We start from the raw sequence: 23,160 nt of genomic DNA on the forward strand, positions 1-23,160 counted from the left end.
CCCCAAATTATCTCCACGCCCAGTGATCCATCCATGTGACCTGTGGAATGCTGCAGCTTTCCTGGGGGTGGGGATTCCCCTGAATGAGAGGGGAATGCCCCACGGGAGGGGGTCCTGGAGCACAGTCCGTGGGGAGGCTCGAGCTATGGGGCTGCTGACTGGCATCCAGGGGCCCTATGTGCCAGCCACTGTAAGAGAAGAAGGAAAATGGGGTGGGGGAGGTTAAGAAAAGACCTCCCCAAATATAACAGAACCCCCTTGTGCTGCTCCCCACTGAAGAATGAGGGGGTTGGTGCTGGGATTCAGGCACTGGACACATTTGGTGACACCCCCACCATCCAACCAGGACTCCTGGGTTCTTTTTTGGCTCTGGAAGAGGAGGGGGGGTTTAGTGGCTGTGGGGAGTGGAGTGCTGGGAGCCAGGACTCCTGGGTTCTCACCCAGCTCTGGGAGGGGAGTGTGGCCCTGTGTGCTAACTCACCCAGGAGTAAGGACATCTGGGGCCCGGCCCAGCCACATGTGGATGCCCTAGACAAGGTGCCCGAGAGAAAGGCTTTGAGTAGGGGGTGGGGAGGCCCATTGGGGCAAAGTGAATTAACAAAATCCTCTGTGCAACCAGAGAGAAAAATGGGGGAACCACGTATGGGAGGGACGCCGGCCCCCAGATGGGCTCTGTTATGAAGAAGACACTCTGCCAGGGTAAGCCTCTCATGAGAAGTGGATCCAGGCTCTCCCAGTGGGACAAACACTGGCCGGGGGACCAGCGGGGAAGAAACACCTTCTTGGCCAGGAAAGGACACGGGGAATAAATTCAGGCTCGGACTGTGTTTATGACTCTTGCCCGTTTATTAACTAGTAATTACTACACCTTCCAGACTGTTCATTAACTGGTAATAACTATGGGTTCTAGGAGCACCAGTTTAACTGGGAAGAAGTGCAGACCCTACCCTGCTTATTAACTAGGAATACACGCAAACCCTACCCCACGCTTTGTATTTTCTTGTATCTCTTTCCCAGCTGTTTGACTCTTGGTTTTGCTGCAGACACGACCCCAGCCCAAGTGCTCAGCAGAGGGCTGGACTGAGGGGACGGTGGTTAAGAGGGGGGCCCAGCTCCCACAGAGGCAGCCGATCCGAGTGCAAAGCGGCCCTCCCAGCAGTTGAGGGGCTGGGCACAGACAGGCTGGAGGGGCAGAGCCAGGGACAGAGCAGACCTCGGGGTGGTTGGGGGACGGGTAACTATCTCCACAGATTTAGCTCTGCCCCAAGGATCCGCGCCAGGATGCTAAGGGCTGGTAGGCAAACCACAGCGCCCCCTGCTGGGATGGGCTGGTGGGGCCCGGAGTGGGGGCTCGCGTTTCCCCCCTTGAGCACAGAGAAGGTGGCCTGGCACTGCTGATTCACCCTGTACCCCTGGAGAACCTGAAAGGGTCACAGTGGGGGTATCGGGGTAGATGGGCCGGGGGGGCTGATCCAGGGGCAGTGAGGGGGTGGGATGCTGGGGTAGATGGGCCCAGGGAGCTGATCCGGGGGGAGGCAGAAGGCGGGATACCGGGGTAGATGGGCCCAGGGGGCTGATCCGGGGGCATGGATGGAGGAAGGGGACTCCAGGCTGCAGCCCCTGCTGGAGATGGAGGGATGTTGGGTTCGTCACCCCGACCCCAGCTAATCCCCCCAACTCCTTACAGAGCTGGGAAGGGGAGGGGTGTGGGCAGGTGCTGGGGGCTGAGGCAGGTGGGGAGGGGCAGGCTGAGTGGGATGCTCTTTGGGTACCGGGGGGCGCTATGGGGCTGGGGGAAGGGTGCCCCTGGCAAGGCCTGGCACAGACCCTCTGTATGGGGCACAGCACCCCCAAGGGGCCTCAGAGCCAGCCCCTCTAAGCGGGGCCCTTTGCCAAGGAAAGCCTTCCCCCCCCTCCATTTCTGGAGAGGTTTCGCCCCCTGGTGGCAGGTTCCCCACACAGCAGCCGCACACTTTCCTGCTGGGGTTGTTAGTGACAAGCAGCTACAGGATTAATCCAAGGCCTGGGAAGGGGGGGTTGTCCCCATTCCATAGAGAGGGAAACTGAGGCACAGACGCTGATGAACCCAAATGGCTGTAGAGTGACAGAGGCCAGGAACAGAAACCAGGACTCCTGGGTTCCATCCCCAGCTCTGGGAGAGGGGTTGGGGTCTAGTGGTTAAAGCAGGGCACGGGTGGGGGCGGGGGGAGCCAGGATTCCTGGGTTCTAGCCCCAGCTCTGCAGACTATTCAAGTGCCCACACACGGATCTAGGGGTCCCTACAGACTGTAGCTGTCTGGTGGAGGGGGCTGGCAACCCCTCAGGCCTCATCCCAGGGGAATCGGACGCTTACATCCTGCATCTGCTCCCGGTAGAGCCAGTCAAACACCTGGCTCTGCGCCACCATGAAGTGCCCCTTCCAGTCACCAGGGACCCCTGCGGGAAGCAGAGAATGGAGGGGGTGAGGGAGTCTTCCACAGCGCCCCCTGCTGGAAGAGGCCAGGCTGGAGTACCTGGGAGCCCCTCCACAGCGCCCCCTGCTGGGAGAGGCCAGGCTGGGGTAGCTGGGAGCCCCCCCCGCCCCCCCCCCCCACACAGCACCCCCTGCTGCCCAGCAGGGGCACTGCCCCTCTCCCACCTTTTCTCAGGAAGGGGCTGACCCATTGTTCCATGATGTTCTCCAGGCCCAGGCCGTAGTTGCACGTCTTGTTCTGATTCATGGCCTGGAAGGAGGCGTTCTCCACCACCCCGTCCAGTGCCTGCGCGTCCTGCTGCTTGCCCAGGAACTGGCAGATCCACTCCACGCTGCCCCGCAGGTCCTGGCACAGGGCGGAACACGGGGTAGACGGGCCTGGGGGGCTGATTGGGGGGCAGGGAGGGGGCGGGACACCAGGGTAGAAGGGCCCAGCTGGGGCTCTGACCCAGGTGGCAGGGAGGGGATGGGCCCAGGGGTCTGATCAGGTGGGGGAGGGGAGGAGGCTAGATACCAGGGTGGATGAGTCCAGGGGTGTGACCCACGATGGCGGGGGAGGGGGTACTTCCCTGGCCCCACCTCTCTCTGGTGCTAGTCTCTCACCTGATGCATTTCCTCACAGGTCAGGAGGAGGAAGTTGAGCCGGTCCCTAAGGCCCAGCCAGCCCTTGACGGGCTGGAACCAGGAGCCGAACAGCACTGGAAGTAAGGTGGGGTTATGGAGCGAGGGTAAAATGCCAATTTATGTATGAAACGAACAGTGGGACCCAGACGCTGGACTTGAAGACTCTTTGATATAACAGCCTGGGCACACGCAGCTCCCCAGCCCGGAGTCCTGGCTCCCAGCCCCTGCTCTAACCACTAGCCCCCACTCCCCTCTGGGAGCAGGGAGAGAACCCAGGAGTCCTGGCTCCCAGCCCCTCCCCCGCTCTAACCACTGCACCGCGCTGCCCCCTGCTAACCCAGCATGCCGGTGCCCCTCACTCTCGACCCACAGCCCCCTGCTAACCCAGCCCTTCCCCCCCCCCAGCCCTGCCGATGCCCCTCACTCCCGACCCGCCGCCCCTCACCTTGGCGTTGGAGCCATGGAAGCAGGTGGAGAAGAGGCAGCAGGGCAGGTGGGAAGAGATGAGCCGAGGACAGGGACTGTTCTCCAGGAGCGCAGCTGCTGTGGTCTGCTCCAGCCAGGGCACCCTCTCCCAGGAGGGCACCGACTGCGCCAGCCGGGAGTCTCCATCACTGGGAATGAGGGTCAGCAACTCCTGCATCCAGGTGGAGCCTGGGGGAGGGGGGAGAATGATGGAGCTGGGGGGCTGGGTAGATATTGGGGGAGGGGGCCCCAGGGAGTGGTAGTATGGGGTCCCCAGGTGCGGGGGTGGTTAGAGCCAGGAGTAGGGGAAGCATGGGGGGGAATGGAGTACAAAGGGGGGGGCGCAGGGCGATGGGATAGGAAGCTAGGATCCTGGGGGTCAAAGGGGTGGAGGGGGAGTTAGGGGGTAGGGGAGGTGGGGAGACCCAGGGGATAGGGGAGATGGCCGGGTGCTCAAAGGCTGTGCCAGGGTTCAGAGGATGTAAGTGGAGTTTGAGGGGTGCAGATGCTGGGGTTCTGGGGGTGCAGTGGGGATCCTGGGTGAGGCTGGAGGGGGGATCCTAGGGGCCAGAGTGCAGGGGGGTTACTAGCAGGAGCTAGGGATGGGACGGAGGTATGTGGATGCATGGGGGAGGAAGAAATGGGGGAAGCAGTGTAGGGGGCACCAGGGGCTGGGGAGGAATGGGGGATTCCAGGAATTGGGGGGTCTCATCTGCGTTGGGATAGGTGTGGAGTGCAGTGGGGGTCTCCAGGGGAAGGTCTGAGGGGACCTCACACAATTTTGGGTTAGGTATGGGGGTGCAGGGGAGGTATGGCAGGCATAGGGGGCTCTGGGGGGCTCTCGTGATATGGGATGGGGCTCAGGGATGTCGGGATATAGGGGGTACAGGGGAGGTATTGGGCATGTAGGGGGTTCAGGGGGTGCAGGGCAGGTAAGGAGTGCAGAGGGGGAGTTTGGGGGGTTCTCACACGATTTGGGGTAGGTGACACTGAAGACTTCTGTCTCGTACCTGGGAGCCGAACTGGGCATATCACACGCTCTCCTCGCTGTGCACCAGGGCCAGAAGCAGGAGCCCCTCGTACAGCAGCGAGCGCGGGCCGGGGTCAGCCATGGAGCTGGGGGGGACACGGGGGGACGCTCAGCAACGGGCAGCACCAGCCCTATGTTGTTGGGTCCCCCCTCCTCATTAATCCCTCCCCCTGTGTTGCCATCCCTACCTCTGAGCCCCTCCCCCTCCAGCCCCCCAATTCCCAACCACCACCCTGGACAGGAATCGCCCCCAGGGACCCACGCGGGCAGGGCAGGAGGAGGGAGGGGCAGGACAGTCCGGACTTGGAGACTTGAAGTCAGGGAGGAGTGAGGGGCACCAGCGGGGCAGGGGCGGCAGGTCTGGAGCGAGGGGCACTGGCGGGGGGCCAGGGGCTGCACGTCGGGAATGGGGGGCACGGGCCGGGCTGCAGGTCGGGAGTGAGGGACGCTGGGGGGGCAGGGGCTGCAGGTCTGCAGTGAGGGACATGGATGCGGGCCTGGGGGGGGGGGCAGGGGCTGCAGGTCGGGAGTGAGGGACATGGGCGGGCCGGGGGGGGGGCAGGGGCTGCAGGTCAGGAGTGAGGGGCACTGGCCTCCTCCACCCCCTCACTCAGATCACCCTTCAGCCGGGGTCTTTCCAGGCTTTGTCTGTGTCCCGTTCCCACGGCCCGGCCCCGCCCCACAGAACCCACGTGGGTTCCGCGGCCGCCCCCGCAGAATGGGGCGTTGTGTGAATCCGGGTCACTGGTGGGGGAATTCCCCCGGGTAACCCCAGCCGAGCCCCGCGCTGGGCAGTGACGTGGGCGGGGGGATCCCTCGGGGGGGCTACCGCATTAGGGGGTCCGGGGAGAACAGCTGGTGCCTCCCGGAGTCCCGACTCCCCGGGGAGCCGCGCGCATGTGTCCGTCCTGCCCCCTGCTGGTGTGTGTGTGTATGTGTGTCCTGCCCCCCGCTGGGGTGTGTGTGTGCAGCACTGCCCCCTGCTGGTGTTTGTGTCTGTGTGTGTGTGTGTGTGTGTGTGTGTGTAGCACTGCCCCCTGCTGGGTTGTGTGTGTGTGTGTGTCCAGCATTGCCCTCTGCTCTGTGTGTGTGTGTTTGTGTGTGTGTGTGTGCGCACACACATAAACACACACACACACAGAGCAGGGCAGCATGAGACGCTCCCCAGCGCTCAGACAGTGGGAAGGAGGCCGGGGCCCTGGTACTTTGCAGCAGGTCCCGTCCCAGGCGAGCTCCCTGTGCGCTCCCGGCACTGACCCGACTGGAAATCGGTGGGTTCCCCCCCCAGCCGGGGCTGTTCTGCGGCACGGGCCAGCCGGGCATTTCCAGCCGCTCGGCAGCGCTTAACTTCTTATTTAATAATCCCCAGGGGTCAAAGCAGTGTTTATTTTCAGGCATTTCCCCTGTTGCGCTGCTGGAGAGGTGCTGAGAGGGGCCAGGGCAGGGGCTCCAGGCACCCTACAGGAGATTAGTGTTGAGTGAAAGGGCCAGAGTGGCACAAAAAATGATGTGGTTTAAGCATTTTTATCCATTGAACTATTGAGAGATGTGCAAAATGATGGGGGTGGTGTCAGGCCATGGGGAGGTCAGATGATAATTATGACATGACAGCAGATGAGGAGATGCTGGACGTTAAGAACACAAGGGTGGCCAGATTGGGTCAGACCCCAGGGCGCAGGGCGATGGGATAGGAAGCTAGGATCCTGGGGGTCAGAGGGGTGGAGGGGGAGTTAGGGAATAGGGGAGGTGGGGAGACCCAGGGGATAGGGGAGATGGCCGGGTGCTCAAAGGCTGTGCCAGGGTTCAGAGGATGTAAGTGGAGTTTGAGGGGTGCAGATGCTGGGGTTCTGCAGTGGGGATCCTGGAGGGGGGATCCCAAGGGCCAGAGTGCAGGGGGGTTACTAGCAGGAGCTAGGGATGGGACGGAGGTATGTGGATGCATGGGGGAGGAAGAAATGGGGGAAGCAGTGTAGGGGGCACCAGGGGCTGGGGAGGAATGGGGGATTCCAGGAATTGGGGGGTCTCATCTGCGTTGGGATAGGTGTGGAGTGCAGTGGGGGTCTCCAGGGGAAGGTCTGAGGGGACCTCACACAATTTGGGGGTAGGTGTGGGGGTGCAGGGGAGGTATGGCAGGCATAGGGGGCTCTGGGAGGCTCTCGTGATATGGGATGGAGCTCAGGGATGTCGGGATATAGGGGGTACAGGGGAGGTATTGGGCATATAGGGGGTTCAGGGGGTGCAGGGCAGGTAAGGAGTGCAGAGGGGGAGTTTGGGGGGTTCTCACACGATTTGGGGTAGGTGATTGCTGCTTGTTTTAAACCTGCTGCCTATTCATTTCATTGGGTGACTCCTAGTTCTTGTGTAATGAGAAGGCATCAAGAGCACTTCCTTATTCACTTTCTCCTAGGGTGACCAGACAGCAAATGTGAAAAATCAGGTGGGGCGTAATAGGAGCCTATATAAAAAAAAGACCCCAAAATTGGGACTGTCCCTATAAAATCGGGACACCTGGTCACCCTACTTTCTCCACACCGGTCAGGATTTATTAGACCTCCATCATATCCCCCTGAGTCGTCTCTTTTCCCAGCTGAAAAGTCCAAGTTTTATTAATCTCGCCTCATATGGAACCTTTCCAGCCCCCGGATCCTTTTTGCTGCTGTTCTCTGCAGCTTTTCCAATTCCAATGTATCTTTTGTGAGCTGGGGTGACCGGATCTGCACGCGAGACTCAAGGGGTGGGCGGACCAGGGATTTATACAGCGGCATTAGGATATTTTTATCTTATGATGGTTCCCTTGCCTAACGATTCCCAATAGGCTGTTCAGTGTTCGACTGCCGCTGCACATTGAGGGGATGTTTTCAGAGACCCCTCCCCAGTGACCCCAAGAGCTCTCTCTCGAGGGGTACCAGCTAACTTAGACCCCACCGTTCTGTACGAATAGTCGGGATTATGTTTTCCCAATGGGCGTTGCTTTGCATTAGTCAGCATTGCATTTCAGCTGCTGTTTTGTGGCCCAGTCGCCCGCTGTTGTGGGATCCCTGTGTGATGCCTGAGTCTGCTTTGGATTTTCTCTGTGGGCCCGGCCAGGTTCACATAGGGACCCCTTGTGCCAGGGGCTGGCAGGTGAGTTCCCACATGGAGTGGGGCCGGGGCCGGGGGTCGGGGACAATGCAGAATTGCCCTGGATAGACACTACTCAAAAGTTAAGGGGCTGGGGCACTGACCCTTGGGCGCGGAGCTGAGCTAGCAGGGGGAGGGGCACCAGTTCCAGTCTCCTGATCCTCACTCACCTCCCCAAGCTGGAGAGAGAACCCAGGAGTCCTGGCTCCCAGCCCCCCCCAACCACTAGACCCCCCCCCCCACTTCCCTCCCAGAGCCGGGGAGAGAACCCAGGAGTCCTTCCTGGCCTCTGTCACGCTCCAGCCATTTGGGCTCATCAGCATTGGTGCCTCAGTTTACCTCTCTGCAGAACGGGGCCGAACCCCCCTCCCCTGGATTAACCCCTTATGGCCTGCAGAGTCGCAGCCTGTCCCTAGCAAATAACCCCTGCACCAGTGTGCGGGGCTGCTGTGCGGGGAACCGGCCACCAGGGGGCGACGCGGCTCTAGAAATGAAGGGGGGGGCAGGCTGTGCCTGGCGATGGGCCCCGCTTAGGGGACTGGAGTGTGGGGTGGGGCTGGCTCTGAGACCCCTCGGGGGCGCTGTGCCCCATACCGAGGGTTTGTGCCAGGCCTTGCCAGCAGCCCCCGGTGCCCCCCATGTACCCACAGAGCATCCCACTCAGCCTCCCCCCCGCCTCCTGCCTCCCGCATCCGGGATCAGAGCCCTGCCTCCTCCCCACCTGCGCCAGCCCCCAGCACCTGCCCACACCTCTCCCACTTCCAGCTCTGTAAGGGGTTGGGGGGATTAGCTGGGGGTGACGAACCCAACATCCTCCCTCCATCCCTGCCCTTGGGGCTCATCTGCCCTGGTATCCCACCCCCTGCCTCCCCCCAGATCAGCCCCCTGGGCCCATCTACTCCGGTAACCTGCCCACTGCTTGCCCCCCGGATCAGACCCCCGGACCCATCCACCCCAGTATCCCACCCCCTGCCTGCTCCACAGATCAGCCCCCCCCGGCCCATCTATCCCGGTATCCTGCCCCCCAAAACATGGATGAAGATAGAGCAGTGTATATGGGGAGAGAGAGAGAGAGAAGCTGTAGGGGGATAGATAGGGTGGATGGGGATAGATATAGATGGGGTGCATGGAGGGATGGATGGGTGAGGGGGTGGATAGACAGAGGCATGAGAGGGGACATATGGATAGACAGATGGGTGAGGGGGATGGAGGGATGGATAGATGGGAGGTGTGGGGGGCTGGATGGATAGACAAGGTGAAGGAGATGGAGGGATGGGTAGATGGGAGGTGAGGGGGGATGGATGGACAGATGGAGGCACAGGGCTGCCCAAAGATTCAGGGGGCCGGGGGCAAAGCAATTGCAGAGGCCCATTCCATAAAAAAAGTTGCAATACTATAGAATACTATATTCTTGTGGGGGCCCCTGCAGGGCCCGGGGCCTAGGGCAATTTACCCCACTTGGCCCCCCTCTGGGCGGCCCTGTGGAGGCATGGAGGCGGGGATGGATGGATAGACGGGGTGAGGGGGATGGAGGGATGGGTAGATGGGAGGTGCGGGGGGATGGAGGGATAGATGGGGTGAGGGGGATGGAGGGATGGGTAGATGGGAGGTACGAGGGGATGGATGGATAGATGGGGTGACGGGGATGGAGGGATAGATGAGGTGAGGGGGATGAAGGGATGGGTAGTTGGGAGGTGCGGGGCATGGATGGATAGACGGGAGCGTGGAGGAGGGATGGAGGAATCGATGGGGTGAGAGGGATGGAGGGATGGGTAGATGGGTGGTGCGGGGGGATGGAGGGATAGATGGGGGTGTGGAGGAGGGATGGAGGGATCGATGGGGTGAGGGGGATGGAGGGATGGGTAGATGGGAGGTGTGGGGGGATAGATGGATAGATGGGGGTGTGGAGGGGGGATGGATGGATAGACAGGGTGAGGGGGATGGAGGAATGGGTAGATGGGAGGTGTGGCAGGATGGATGGAAAGACAGGGTGAGGGGGATGGGTGGATGGGAAGTGCAGGGGGATGGATGGACAGATGGAGACGGGAGGGGGGATGGATGGATAGATAGACGGGGTGAGGGGGATGAAGGGATGGGTAGATGGGAGGTGCAGGGGGATGGATGGATGGATAGATGGGGGAAGTGGAGGGGGATGGATGGATAGATGGGGTGAGGGGGATGGAGGGATGGTAGATGGGTGGTGCGGGGGGATGGATGGATAGACAGGGGCATGGAGGGGGGATGGAGGGATAGACAGGAGTGAGGGGGATGGAGGGATAGATGGGAGGTGCGGGGGGATGGATGGATAGACGGGGCGTGGAGGGGGATGGATGGATAGATGGGGCGTGGAGGGGGATGGATGGATAGACGGGGTGAGGGGGATGGAAGGATAGGTAGATGGGAGGTGTGGGGGGATGGAGAGATAGACGGGGTGAGGGGGATGGAGGGATGGGTAGATGGGAGGTGCGAGGGGATGGAGGGATAGATGGGGTGAGGGATGGAGGGAGGGGTTGATGGGAGGTGCGAGGGGAAGGATGGATAGATGGGGTGAGGGGGATGGAGGGATGGGTAGATGGGAGGTGCGGGGGAATGGAGGGATAGACGGGGTGAGGGAATGGAGGGACGGGTAGATGGGAGTTGCAGGGGATGGATGGATAGACAGGGGCATGGAGGGGGATGGATGGATAGACGGGGTGAGGGGGATGGAGGGATGGGTAGATGGGAGGTGCAGGGGATGGATGGATAGATGGGGTGAGGGGGATGAAGGGATGGGTAGATGGGAGGTGCGGGGGGAGGGAGGGATAGATGGGGTGAGGGAGATGGAGGGATGGGTAGATGGGAGGTGCAGGGGATGGATGGATAGATGGGGTGAGGGGGATGGAGGGATGGGTAGATGGGAGGTGCGGGGGATGGATGGATAGATGGGGTGAGGGGGATGGAGGGATGGGTAGATGGGAGGTGCGGGGGATGGATGGATAGATGGGGTGAAGGGGATGGAGGTATGGGTAGATGGGAGGTGCGGGGGATGGATGGATAGATGGGGTGAGGGGGATTGAGGTATGGGTAGATGGGAGATGTGGGGGGATGGAGGGATAGATGGGGTGAGGGGGATGGAGGGATAGGTAGATGGGAGATGCGGGGGGATGGAGAGATAGATGGGGTGAGGGGGATGGGTTGATGGGAGGTGCGAGGGGATGGAGGAATAGACAGGGTGTGGGATGGAGGGATGGGTTGATGGGAGGTGCGAGGGGAAGGATGGATAGATGGGGTGAGGGGGATGGAGGGATGGGTAGATGGGAGGTGCGGGGGGATGGAGGGATAGACGGGGTGAGGGGATGGAGGGATGGGTAGATGGGAGGTGCGGGGGATGGATGGATAGATGAGGTAGGGGGATGGAGGGATGGGTAGATGGGAGGTGCGGGGGATGGATGGATAGATGAGGTAGGGGGATGGAGAGATGAGTAGGTGGAAGGTGCAGGGGATGGATGGATAGACGGGGGCATGGAGGGGGATGGATGGATAGACAGGGTGAGGGGGATGGAGGTATGGGTAGATGGGAGATGCGGGGGGATGGAGGGATAGATGGGGTGAGGGGGATGGAGGGATGGGTAGATGGGAGATGTGGGGGGATGGAGAGATAGATGGGGTGAGGGGGATGGAGGGAGGGGTTGATGGGAGGTGCGAGGGGAAGGATGGATAGATGGGGTGAGGGGGATGGAGGGATGGGTAGATGGGAGGTGCGGGGGATGGAGGGATAGACGGGGTGAGGGGATGGAGGGATGGGTAGATGGGAGTTGCAGGGGATGGATGGATAGACAGGGTGAGGGGGATGGAGGGATGGATAGATGGGAGGTGTAGGGGATGGATGGATAGATGGGGGCATGGAGGGGGATGGATGGATAGACAGAGTGAGGGGGATGGAGGTATGGGTAGATGGGAGATGCGGGGGGATGGAGGGATAGATGGGGTGAGGGAGATGGAGGGATGGGTAGATGGGAGGTGCGAGGGGATGGAGGGATAGACAGGGTGTGGGATGGAGGGATGGGTTGATGGGAGGTGCAAGGGGAAGGATGGATAGATGGGGTGAGGGGGATGGAGGGATGGGTAGATGGGAGGTGCGGGGGGTTGGAGGGATAGACGGGGTGAGGGGATGGAGGGATGGGTAGATGGGAGCTGCAGGGGATGGATGGATAGATGGGGTGAGGGGGATGGAGGGATGGGTAGATGGGAGGTGCAGGGGATGGATGGATAGAAGAGGTGAGGGGGATGGAGGGGTGGGTAGATGGGAGGTGCGGGGGATGGATGGATAGATGAGGTGTGGGGATGGAGAGATGAGTAGGTGGAAGGTGCAGGGGATGGATGGATAGACGGGGGCATGGAGGGGGATGGATGGATAGACAGGGTGAGGGGGATGGAGGTATGGGTAGATGAGAGATGCGGGGGGATGGAGGGATAGATGGGGTGAGGGAGATGGAGGGATGGGTAGATGGGAGATGTGGGGGGATGGAGGGATAGATGGGGTGAGGGGAATGGAGGGATGGGTAGATGGGAGGTGTGGGGGGATGGAGAGATAGATGGGGTGAGGGGGATGGAGAGCTGGGTAGATGGGAGGTGCGAGGGGAAGGATGGATAGATGGGGTGAGGGGGATGGAGGGATGGGTTGATGGGAGGTGCGGGGGATGGATGGATAGAGGGGGTGAAGGGGATGGAGGGATGGGTAGATGGGAGGTGTGGGGGATGGATGGCTAGACGGGAGCATGGATGGCTAGATGGGGTTAGGGGGATGGAGGGACAGACACATAGAGGGGTTCAAGCCGGGTGTGTGCAGCAGACACAGTGGGCTAGAGAGTCCCGGCCAGATGGGGCTGTGAGTGCATATCTCTGGTGTTTGGGGGGAGGAAGGGCCTTTGGGTCCTGGGGGTTCCCTTTGGAGCTGGGGTGCTCAGAGCTCTGGGGAGAGGGGCCTGGGGGATTAGATGGTGCAGGGCCCCACACAGCGAGGGGCAGAGTGGGGCTGGCAGGCAGAGTGAAGGGGCAGGAAGTTGTGAAGTGGCAGGGGCGGAGGGGTTGTGTGGGGGTGAACATGCGCTCCCCCCCCCCCGCAGTAACAGGACCCTCTGGCACAGATGGTGATTTCACACCCGTGCCCAACGATTGGTTCTGGTCAATGGCAACAAGGTTGGGTTCAGGGAGGATGTGTTCCCCCCACCCCTACTGCTGATGGGGCAGTTGGGAACCTGCACATCAAAGGCCCCTTTCCCCACCCCCCTGAGCCAGCCAGTCCCTGCCCTGGGGCCAGATGGGAGCTGGCGCCCCCTAGAGGGGAGAGGCCCCGAGCCCCATTCCCCGCCCCCCTGAGCCAGCCAGTCCCTGCCCTGGGGCTGGATGGGAGCTGGTGCTCCCTAGAGAGGAGAGGCCCCGAGCCCCATTCCCTCTCTGTCCCCCCGCCCACACACACTTTAACGAGGACCTCGCTCCCCTCCCAATAAACAGACTCTCCGGTGAGTAAAATAATTTCTCATTTTATTCCATTCATCTTTTGTACAAGTGCAAGAGCAGAGCAGGCCACAGGTCAGCGGTCAAAGGTCATCTTTGGTATTTCCTCCCCTTCCTTCTCAACCTGATTACAAAAATGTGGAGTGAGGGGGCAGCAGGAAGCTGGGTGGGGATGGGCTCCCCTGTAGGGTCGGATGAGGAGAGATAGGATTGGGCCCTGCATGGGGGGTAGGGTCTGAATATGGGGGGAGTCTAGGGGATTGAGGAGGGGATATGGGCCCAGTTTCAGGGGCCAATGGGGGATCTCAGCCACTGGAGGAGCTGCGCCAGGTGTTACAGACCCTGCCCTGGGTCTTGGGGTGCCTGGCTTGCCCCCTTCCCCGGCCTTGGGGTTCCCGGTATTTCCATCCCACCTTCTTGGTTTCAGGGGCTCCGGCAGTTGCCCTGCCGGTCCTGCTGCTGGAAGCGACGGAGCTTGTGGGCCCAGACATCACGCCAGGGCAGCGCCAGGCTGTTCCTGTCCAGCACCAGGCGCGCCGGGTCGGGCGACTCCGCATCGTTCCCGATCACCAGGTAGGCCTTGCCAACCTGGAGGCGCAGGCAGCCGCAGGCCAGGTCCTGCCGGGGCACCCAGAGCGGTTGCTCGCCCCGACGGATGGGCACCTGGCGCTGCCGATATACTGCCAGCACTGAGGTTGTGAACTGCCACCACTCGCCCGACTCCACCATGGCCAGCAGCTGGGCATGCAGCACTGCAGGGGGAGGTCAGAGGTCAGGAAGGGGCAGGATACTCCCCTATCCCCAACATTAGCCAGCGATGCCAGTTCCCAATGATAGCCAGTAATGCTCATCAGCCAATGATACACAACGATGCTCAACATTAGCCAATGATACCGATACCCAATGATATTCAACAATATCCATTAGTCAATGATACCAATACCCGACAATACTCAATGATATTCAAGAATACTCATTAGTCAATGATACCAATACCCAACAATGCCCAATGATATTCAACAATACTCATTAGTCCTCACCATTCCCCAATGATACTCAATGATTCTCAACATTAGTCAATTATAGCAATCCCCAACAATACACAATAATACTCAACATTATCCAGTGATACCAAACCTCACCTTTTCCCAATGATACTCAACAATAGATAATGATATCAATACCCAGTGATACTCAACAATAGATAATGATATCAATACCCAACAAAACCTGATGATACTCAACAATAGACTAAGATACCAATACCCTACAATACTCAATGATACTCACCAACACCGAATGATACTCAATGATACCCAACATGAGCATTGCACTGCTACAGACTAGGGACTGAATGGCTAGACAGTAGTTCTGCAGAAAAGGACCTAGGGGTTACAGTGGACGAGAAGCTGGATAGGAATCAACAGTGTGCCCTTGTTGCCAAGAAGGCTAATGGCATTTTGGGCTGTATAAGTAGGGGTATTGCCAGCAGATCGAGGGAGGTGATAATTCCCCTCTATTCAACATTGGTGAGGCCTCATCTGGAGTACTGTGTCCAGTTTTGGGCCCCACACTACAAGAAGGATGTGGAAACATTAGAAAGAGTCCAGTGGAGGACAACAAAAATGATTAGGGGCCTGGAACACATGACTTATGAGGAGAGGCTGAGGGAACTGGGATTGTTTAGTCTGCAGAAGAGAAGAATGAGGGGGGATTTGATAGCTGCTTTCCATTACCTGAAAGGGGGTTCCAAAGAGGATGGATCTACACTGTTCTCAGTGGTGGCAGATGACAGAACAAGGATCAATGGTCTCAAGTTGCAGTGGGGGAGGTTTAGGTTGGATATTAGGAAAAACTTTTTCACTAGGAGGGTGGTGAAGCACTGGAACGGGTTACCTAGGAAATCTCCTTCCTTATTGGTTTTTAAGGTCAGTCTTCACAAAGCCCTGGCTGGGATGATTTAGTTGGGGGTTGGTCCTGCTTTGAGCAGATGGTTGGACTAGATGACCCCCTGAGATCCCTTCCAATCCTGATATTCTATGATTCTATGATTAGCCAATGATGCTGATACCAATATCCACCAAAACCCAATGATGCCCAACAGTGCCCACCAATATCCAGTGAGACCCAATATGCAACTTTATCCACTGATGTCAAACATTCCCAACGATACCAACACTCACCCATATTCAATTAAACGTATCAACACCCAACATTACCAAATAATGCCAATGCCCATCAATACCCATTGATGCTCACCAATACTTAGCAATACCCGGCAAAACTCAGTGATCCCAAATGATGCCCAACAGTGCCTGCCAATAACCAATGATACTCACCAATACCCAGTGTTACTCATTGATGACCAATAGTGCACTCCAATACCCAGTGAAACTTACCCACCAATACGCAGTCGTGCCCTTCATGCCCAGTGTTCACCAATGCCCACCAATACTGAAGATGCCTAGTGATACCGAAGAATGCCTACCAATATCCAGTGACACCCACCAATATCCAGCTCTGCCAGCAATACCCGCTGAAACCCAACAGTATCCAGATAACCAGCAATAGCCACTGACAACAATATCCACTGACACCCAACAATAGCCACTGAACCCCAATACCTAGTGATATCTAGCGATACCCTACAATAGCCATTGAACCCCAATATCCACTGATACCCAGCAATACACACTGAAACCAATACCCTGTGATACCCAACAAAAGCCACTGAACCCCAATATCCAGTGATATCCAGTGATACCCATCAATGCACACTGAAACCAACAGTCCCCAGTGATATCGATCGATACCCACTGAAACCCAACAATACCATGATAATCAGTGATACCCAACAATACTCATTGATACCCAAACAATATGAAGTGCTAGCCGGTGATGGATACTGATACCCAATAACACCCAGTGATGTTCACAGATACCAACTGATGTTGATTAATACCCAGTGATATATGCCATAAAACCCTCAAGTGGCCCCAACTCCTAGCCAGGGACAGCAATCAGACCCTGCTATGCCCAGCAATTCTAAGCACCCCAAGGAAAGCCCCACTCTCCCACGAATGGTGCCTGACCATGCCCAGTGGGCCGGCCACTCGGACTTGCCAAGGGGTTTCGGCTCTGGCACTCAGGGCCTGATCCTGAGAGAGCAAGCGAGGAAGGGTGGTGGAGGAGGAGGGATGGACACAGGTGGTTGTGGGGGGATGGATACACAGGTGGGGGGCGGAGGCAGAGTGGGGCAGGCTGGGCTCTCACTACCCTTTGTGCAGAGTGTGTATGATCCGTTGCGCTTTGGCTGCTCACAGGAGCCGGGGCCAGGGGCAGTGGGTGGCTCATCTGGATAATCCCTTCCTAATCCCTGGAAGAAAACCGCGTAGACTCCTAATGCCCTTTGTGCCTTGAGCCCGGCCTCCAGCTCAGGGTCAACCCCGCAGTGCGGGAGAATTCTCTGCTCTGTCACAGCGAGGGCAGGGGGCAGGGACCAGATCCTGAACAGAGCATTGCTGGGGAATAAATCATATCCATCTATCTTGGGACACAGCTATCTAATCTATCTATCTATCTGTCCCCATCCACCCCCTCTATCTATCTATCTATCTATCTATCTATCTATCTATCTGTCCCCATCCACCCCCCCCTCTTTCTCTCTCTATCTATCTGTCCCCGTCCACCCCCTCTATCTATCTATCTATCTATCCTCATGGCACATCTTCTTTCTTTCTTTCTTTCTTTCTTTCTTTCTTTCTTTCTTTCTTTCTTTCTTTCTTTCTTTCTATAACATTTCCCAGCTTCAGGATGGACATGTATGAGGAGAGAGAGACAGATAGGTGGATGGGATAGACAGATGAATAGATAGCGGGAGTGTCTGGAGATAGATAGATAGATAGATAGATAGATAGATAGATAGATAGATAGATAGATAGATAGATAGATAGATAGATGGGGTGGCTGGGGATAGATAGATAGAGTGGCTGGGGTGGCCTGGGATAGATAGATGGGGTGGCCTGGGATAGAGAGATAGATAGATGGGGTGGCTGGGGATAGATAGATGGGGGGGCTGGGAATAGATAGAAAGATAGATAGATGGGGTGGCTGGGGATAGATAGATAGATAGAGTGGCTGGGGTGGCCTGGGATAGATAGATGGGGTGGCCTGGGATAGAGAGATAGATAGATGGGGTGGCTGGGGATAGATAGATGGGGCGGCTGGGAATAGATAGATAGATAGATAGATAGAGTGGCTGGGGTGGCCTGGGATAGATAGATGGGGTGGCCTGGGATAGAGAGAGAGATAGATGGGGTGGCTGGGGATAGATAGATAGAGTGGCTGGGGTGGCCTGGGATAGATAGATGGGGTGGCCTGGGATAGAGAGATAGATAGATGGGGTGGCTGGGGATAGATAGATAGAGTGGCTGGGGTGGCCTGGGATAGATAGATGGGGTGGCTGGGGATAGATAGATTAGATAATGATGTCAGGTCAATGTTACCGTAATCCTTCTTGCAGTATTTTCGCAGGTTCATATGGACACGGCCGTGGGAAGGGCTGCAGTGAGTCTGGCATTCAGTGCCTAGGGGGAGAGCATAGATGGGGGCACATGGGTACAGTGGGGTTAGCTCGTCCCCGGCTCCTCGCCCCATCCTGCTTCTCATGAACCAGGGTCCATCCCAAATCATGCCTTTGACCCCCTACAACTGCTGCTCCAGGCCTGGAGGCGGGACCTCCAGCTCCAGTGCTATGATGTCACTTCCTGAATTAGCATTCCTGCTGCCTTGGAGGCAGGATTTCCTGCCGGGCTGAAACTCCATGGTACAGCTGTTAAGCTATCACGTCACTTCCTGAAATTACATGTGTCACCCTCGCTGGAGGTGGAACCTATAGCACAGCTCCCCCTCCCCGCCAGAGGCGGCACTTCTTGGAATGCCATAATACAGCACAGTTCTGGAGCTATGATGTCACTTCCTGAACTAGCATGCCTCCCTCCTTGGAGGCAGGACTTCCTAGAGTGCCAGGTAGAGGACATAATTCTGCGGTTATGATGTCACTTCCTGAATTTGTGTTCACCATCCACCTTTTAGAAGGGATTCCCTGGAATGTCTTACCCTACAGCACAGCTCCAGAGCTACGACGTCACTTCCTCAATAAGCATTTTCCCCGCTTTGGAGGCGGGCCTGCCTGGATTGTCCTACACCGTGTCACAGTTCCAGGTCTATGAATTATATTTTCTACGTCCTGGAGTGCCATATATCATGGGGCACTAGCTATGACATCACTTCCTGCCTACAGCCCCTGGAACCTTGAAACTCCATTGGGGGAGGGTCTTCTTTATAGGTACCCCAACAAATGTGTTCAGCCATACCCCCCAATAATCCCCTCCTCTTCCCATTGTCCTCCTCCTCCCATTCCCTTCTTCCGACCTCTTGTGCCTGCCCCACTTCCATCCCCATCTGCTAAATGCCCACCTTCCTTGGCACCCCCCCCCAAATTCCCCTCCACCAGAGCCGGCATATTTGGCTGGTTCATGCCATGAACCTGCAGGCTCCATGACCCACACTGCATTGCAGCTCGGCATCCACTGAGTCTTACCAGCAAGATTTGAACCCTCCCCCCAAAGCCATGTCTCTCTGTTAGTTGTGCTAAAGGAGCGGCTTTCCCTAGCTGGCAGCAGTAGTAGGCAGTCATCCTCCCTACAGAGTCCTACACCAGGTGGAAGGACAGTGGTGGGGGTGACTGCTCCATCCTGAGGCTGGGAACTGGGAGTGGGGGGATGACACCCCACCATTGATCCCCCTCATCCTGCCCCAGGCACCTGTGTTCCACTCCAGGGGGTAGGCAGCTGTGGTGGTCATCACCTCTTGAACGCCTGGGAGAGGGGGATGGAGGAAAGGAGGGAGGGAGAAAGAAAGAGAGATGTGTGGAGTCAATAAGCGTGATCCTGCCACCCCCTCCCCATCTCATGCGTGTAGAGAGCAAGGTTCACTCATGCACTCAGACTGCCCCTAAGGATGTGTGCCCAGGCGTGATCCTTGCCCATTTGCCAGGACAGGTTGAAATAATGAGCTATGATGTCACTTCATGAATTAGTGTTTGCACTTCCTGGATGGATGACTCACTTCTAGAGTTATGATGTCACTTTCTGAATGACACTCTCTCTCTCTCTCCCCTTCCACCACTGGAGGTGGGACATCCTGGAGTGTCACATGCCAGGTGACAGTGACAGTTCCATGATCTCATTTCCTGAATTAACAATGCCCGCCCCCCCAGGCCAGTTAGAGGTAGGCCTTCCTGGTGCATTACACCACATACCACACCTCTGGAGAGCTATGAGGTCATGTCTCGAATGTGCTCCTTCCGTACAGGCGGGACTTCCTGAAGTGCCCTAACTAGAGGTCAGATCCAGAGATACGAGTTCACTTCCTGAATTAGCATCTATTTTATCCCCCGACCCCTGAAAAACTCCCAGGAGGCGGGGTTTTCTGGGCAGGATCTGATTGGTGGATTAATATTTTACAAGTGGTTATCTTATTGAACAGAATATAGGGACCCCACCTCCTTAAAGTATTCAACAGAAAATGAAAGCTCTGCTGTTACCATATTCAATAGACTACATAGGCCCAGCCTGGCTACCGTATTGAACAGTATATATGGGCCCAACCCAATTACCAAACTGAATGGAATATATGGGCCCAATGTAGTTACCATATTGAACAGAATATACAGCCCCTCCTGGTTACTGTAGTGAACAGAATACAGGTCCCAATTTGTTTACTGCACTTAACTAGGGTGACAAATAGAGGTACTTTCTGGGGGGTGGGTGTGTTTCAGTTGCCTATATACGACAAAACCCCTAACATCAAGATAGTTTGGTCACCCTACTGAAGGGAGTATAAAGGGCTTGATTGGTTACCATATTGAACAGAATATAAATGGCCCTTCCTGGTTACCATATCGAGCCGAATACATGGGCCCTTCCTGGTTACTGTATAGAGCAGAATATATGGGCCCAGTTTGGTTACCGTACTGAGCAGAATATATGGGCCCAGTTTGATTACCGTACTGAGCAGAATAGATGGACTTTTCCTGGTTACCATATTGAGCAGAATATATGGGCCCAGCCTGGTTACCGTATTGAGCAGCCTACATGAGCTCTGTCTAGGGCATTATACCCATCCAGTATGTATAAGGGGCAGACTTACGGATGCAGGGGATGTGGGCTGTGCGGCTCTGCTGAAAGCCCTGGGCGCAGCGGTTGCAGGTGAGCCCGGTGACGCCCATCTTGCACTGGCACTGCCCCGTGGTCTGGTTGCACATGGTGCTGACAGCTCCAATGGGGTGGCACTGGCAGGCTGGGAAGGACACAAGCAGGGTTAATGTCTATCCCAGCAGCAGGCCTCACAAAGGTGGGGAGGTGCTGTGAGCTTCCCTTCAGCAGTGCCCAGCCAAGGAACGCCGGCACTGTGAGCTTCCCCACAGCAGTGCCCAGAAGGGGATGCCAAAGTTGTGAGCTTCCCTGCAGCAGTGCCCTGTGTTGCTCACCCTTGCAGGCCCTGCGGCTGGTGATGGGCCGAGCCAGGTCACGTTTGAAGCCCGGCTGGCAGTAGTGGCAGTGCCGCCCGGCCGTGTGGTGCCGGCAGTTCAGGCAGACGCCCCCGCTCTTGCGCCCCGACAGCTTGTACAGCTCCATGTTAAAGCGGCACCGGTGCGAGTGGCGGTTGCATTCACAGGCTGCGGAGATAGAGTTTGGGTGGAGGTGGGGGAGTCGTAGTTCCAGCCCAGCAGGGGGCGCCTCAAACACCAGCAAACCCAGCCCATCCTTTACACAGGTGCCGGTGCCCCTCAGTCCCGACCCTCAGCCCCCCCCTCACTCTTATACCAGCCCTGGGCCCCTCAATCCCGACCCGCAGCCTCCCCCCAACATACACAGTTCTTCCAGCCCTGGGCCCCTCAATCCTGACCCGCAGCCTCCCCCTCCCCACAGTTCTCCCAGCCCTGGGCCCCTCAGTCCCGACCCGCAGCCTCCCCCCCTCACAGTTCTCCCAGCCCTGGGCCCCTCAATCCTGACCCACAGCCTCCCCCCAACATACACAGTTCTCCCAGCCCTGGGCCCCTCAATCCCGACCCGCAGCCTCCCCCCAACATACACAGTTCTCCCAGTCCTGGGCCCCTCAGTCCTGACCCGCAGCCACCCCCCTCCCCACAGTTCTCCCAGTCCTGGGACACTCAATCCTGACCTGCAGCCTCCCCCCCCATACACGGTTCTCCCAGTCCTGGGCCCCTCAGTCCCGACCCGCAGCCTCCCCCCCGCCCCACAGTTCTCCCAGTCCTGGGTCCCTCATTCCTGACCCACAGCCTCCTGACAGCCAGCCCTGGGCTTTCCACCCTCTGGTCCCAACTCTGCCAGTGCCCCTCAATCCTGACCTGCACCCCTTGCCCCCACCCACTATCCCAGCCTGTGGGGTCTCTGTGCTCAGGAGCACCCTGGGGCTGCCCGACCTGCGCTACCCGGTGTCCCCACTAGGAGTCTCTGTGCTGAGAAGGACCCTTGGGCTGCCCAAATACCCCCCCTTAGCAGCCAGGCACCCCCTGTCACTCACCCACGCACTCGTGGGCATCGCTGGGCGTGGCGCGCTGCCAGGGCCGGTCGCAATAGAAGGCCCTGCAGGTCTCGCACTCAGGGCCGGCCGTGTTGTGGCGGCACTGGCACTGGGGGGCCCCGCCGGGCCTGGCAGCCCCACACCGGGCAGCATGCCCGTTGCACCGGCACCGGCCCCCGACCTGCAGCTCCGACACCCCGTAGGAGGCTTCCCGGCCCCGCAGCCCCAGCCCCCGGTGCCTGCGATCCAAGGCCACCCGCAGGTCGGTGGCTGTCACCCAGTCCTGGAGCACGGGGCTGTACTCGAAGGCCCGGGCCAAGGGGCGGCCGGCCAGGGGCATGAAAGCCACCAGCCCCCCCACCAGCGGCGTGGGGTCTGTCTGGGCAGAGGTGCAGATGGCTTCATGCTCCGAGGCCTTGCTGATGACCGAGGCCGGGGGCAGCCCATAGGCCTGGAGGCAGCGGGCGGAGAAGAACTGGAAAGGCATCCAGGAGTGGCCGTGGTCTGTGGATTTGTAGAGGGCCAGGGAGTGGGGGCGGGGGGAGCAGAAGCGGAGGGCCACGTAGAGCAGCTCGAAGCGGCCTCCCAGGGCCAGGCTCAGGCTGGCATTGGCCACCGGCCCCGACTGCCAGCAGGTGGCCTCGCCGCCCGCGTCGGTCAGGTAGGCGGCGGGGTGGGCGGCGGCAGGGTCAGCCCCGTCGCAGAGGCGGCACCGGCGGGACGAGGTGTTGCCCGGGTGGCGGAAGGCGCACAGGCGCTGCGGGGGGCGGCCGCAGGTGGCGGAGGCCTGGACGAGGCGCCCGACAGCCAGGTCGGTCGGCTCCGGGAGGCAGTAGCGGGGCCGCCGGGCGGCATCGTAGCAGGGGTCGGAGGCCAGGCACAGCAGGGCCAGCTGGAGCGAGAGCAGCACCCCCAGACCCTGCCAGAGGCCAGGCATGGCCAGGTGGTCAGCGCCGGGCTGGCATCACCTGGAGAGACAGAGAGAGGAGAGGGTGAGGGGAAGGCTAGGCAGGAGACCGCCTGCAGTGGCCAGCCCCAGCCTCACCTGCTTGCCAGAAAACAGGTGGCTTCTCATTCCTTCCCCTCGCTGTGGTGGGTCACAGAAACAGCTGTTGCTTGGCAGGACTCCGCCCCAGCCATATCCAGTGGTGGTGAGTTCCACAGGCTAACCACTCAGCGGGCTGGATCTCCTTTGTTTTCATGCCCCACGTGTTCTGCATTGAAGTGGGAGGGGCCCAAGGGACCATCTCTGACCCACTCACTACAGCTAACACCTTCCCCACCCTGGGCAGAATGCTGCTTCTGGGGTGCCAAAGCCAGTGCTTATGCTCAATAACCTAGT

At 58.6% G+C, this 23,160-nt stretch overlaps 2 protein-coding genes across 2 annotated transcripts; both read right to left on the reverse strand.

The window, feature by feature from the left end:
• Positions 1-271: 271 nt before the first annotated feature.
• LOC115641670 (sulfotransferase 2B1-like) lies at positions 272-8,404 on the reverse strand. The gene is made up of 6 exons (XM_030544999.1): positions 8,307-8,404; positions 4,598-4,678; positions 3,543-3,703; positions 3,077-3,171; positions 2,639-2,819; positions 272-2,436 (listed from the first exon to the last, which is right to left on the reverse strand). Exons 1-6 carry the CDS (start codon positions 8,402-8,404, stop codon positions 2,321-2,323), a joined length of 732 nt encoding a protein of 243 aa, XP_030400859.1. The 3' UTR covers positions 272-2,320.
• A 5,227-nt stretch (positions 8,405-13,631) lies between these two features.
• NTN5 (netrin 5) lies at positions 13,632-22,755 on the reverse strand. The gene is made up of 6 exons (XM_030544830.1): positions 21,819-22,755; positions 20,761-20,949; positions 20,421-20,570; positions 19,004-19,087; positions 17,714-17,794; positions 13,632-13,960 (listed from the first exon to the last, which is right to left on the reverse strand). Exons 1-6 carry the CDS (start codon positions 22,753-22,755, stop codon positions 13,632-13,634), a joined length of 1,770 nt encoding a protein of 589 aa, XP_030400690.1.
• Between the last annotated feature and the right edge of the window lie 405 nt (positions 22,756-23,160).

The sequence above is a fragment of the Gopherus evgoodei genome, unplaced genomic scaffold, assembly GCF_007399415.2.
Source record: "Gopherus evgoodei ecotype Sinaloan lineage unplaced genomic scaffold, rGopEvg1_v1.p scaffold_35_arrow_ctg1, whole genome shotgun sequence".
In the NCBI taxonomy this organism is placed as follows: domain Eukaryota; kingdom Metazoa; phylum Chordata; order Testudines; family Testudinidae; genus Gopherus; species Gopherus evgoodei.